The sequence below is a fragment of the Carlito syrichta genome, unplaced genomic scaffold, assembly GCF_000164805.1.
Source record: "Carlito syrichta isolate Samal-C Ts95f unplaced genomic scaffold, Tarsius_syrichta-2.0.1 Scaffold135806, whole genome shotgun sequence".
Taxonomy (NCBI): domain Eukaryota; kingdom Metazoa; phylum Chordata; class Mammalia; order Primates; family Tarsiidae; genus Carlito; species Carlito syrichta.
In genome coordinates, this window is record NW_007079902.1 from 62,515 (window position 1) to 63,629 (window position 1,115).

Genomic DNA, 1,115 nt, shown 5'->3' on the forward strand with positions numbered 1-1,115 from the left:
ACTCACCTCAGCCTCCCAAAGGCGCGGGATTACAGGCTGAGCCACCAAACCCGGCTCACACTTGAATCTTTAAGACTTCAGCCTTCAAGGGAAAAAAAGGGTCCTTCCCTGGGAAAGTTTGGCGATCTTTTCCTTTTCCTTTGATCTTCTCTTCAGGGTCCACAAAACTTCCAAAGTCACATGCCAAGCATCTGAGCTCTCTGGTCTGTAGGAGATGGGCTATGGTACTAGAAAACACAGTAGCTGCCAGCACCTGACAATGACTGGACAAAAGCAGTGGCTTGGCCACTGGCCACTAAGAGCAATCCCGCATGTATATTGGCTTCCTTAAGTCATTGGAGTTATAGTAACCAACAAAGTGCCTAACTTGTCAATTTGTTTCTTTGATTGTTAGCAAGCAAAGAGACTTCCTGTAAGCGAGAAAAGAAAGATGGCGACGGGGACTCTTCACAAGCAATGGAGAAACCAAAGTTGCAGAGCCAACTCACCCTTGTAACCGACTCAGAAGCAGCTCTGGTCAGAGCCTACGTTGAGCAAAGACAAGCCAGGCATCCTTCTCAGTTCCACGAGATGACCCAGAATCCACATGACAGTGACACTACAGAGTGTGACAGTGAAGAATCCAACTCAGAAGTCTCCTCGTGGAAGGAGAGTGAAAGTGAGAATCACCCATCATCTGACAGCACCCAGAGGAGAACAACCCAGAGGCACCTGGGTGGTTACCAGCTCAGAGAAAGGCCCTGCCTCCACTGCAAAGCCCTGAGAACCCATGAGTGGCTGACGCACCATTTCCCCAAAGAGGCTTCAGCAACAGCCCCGGCAAAGGGAGAGGAAAATTCCAAACCTGAGAGTCACGCAAAACCGAGTCAATTTTGAACTTGATCACGGTCTTATCCTACTTGAAACCAAATGAAAGAGAAGCATAAAACATGAAACATCACAATAGCTCTAGTTGAAGAGACTTTTACAATAAAAACATACTTGCAAGCCAAGAGATAGAATTTCAGACAACTCTTTGTTCAAAAAAAGGCCAGCAGTTTTGTTTATGGCACCACTAGAACACTGGAGAGCTGTGTCCACTATGATTTTTTTCTTTGAAAGAACACAAGACAGAT

At 46.4% G+C, this 1,115-nt stretch overlaps 1 protein-coding gene across 1 annotated transcript in view; it reads left to right on the plus strand.

Annotated features, from left to right (window-relative positions):
* Nucleotides 1-876, plus strand: part of SSMEM1 (serine rich single-pass membrane protein 1) — an 11,494-nt gene extending 10,618 nt beyond the window's left edge. The window contains exon 3 of the mRNA XM_008049595.1: nt 395-876. Within this exon, the coding sequence (XP_008047786.1) occupies nt 395-876 (482 nt within the window). The remainder of the gene's footprint in view (nt 1-394) is intronic.
* Nucleotides 877-1,115: the final 239 nt, after the last annotated feature.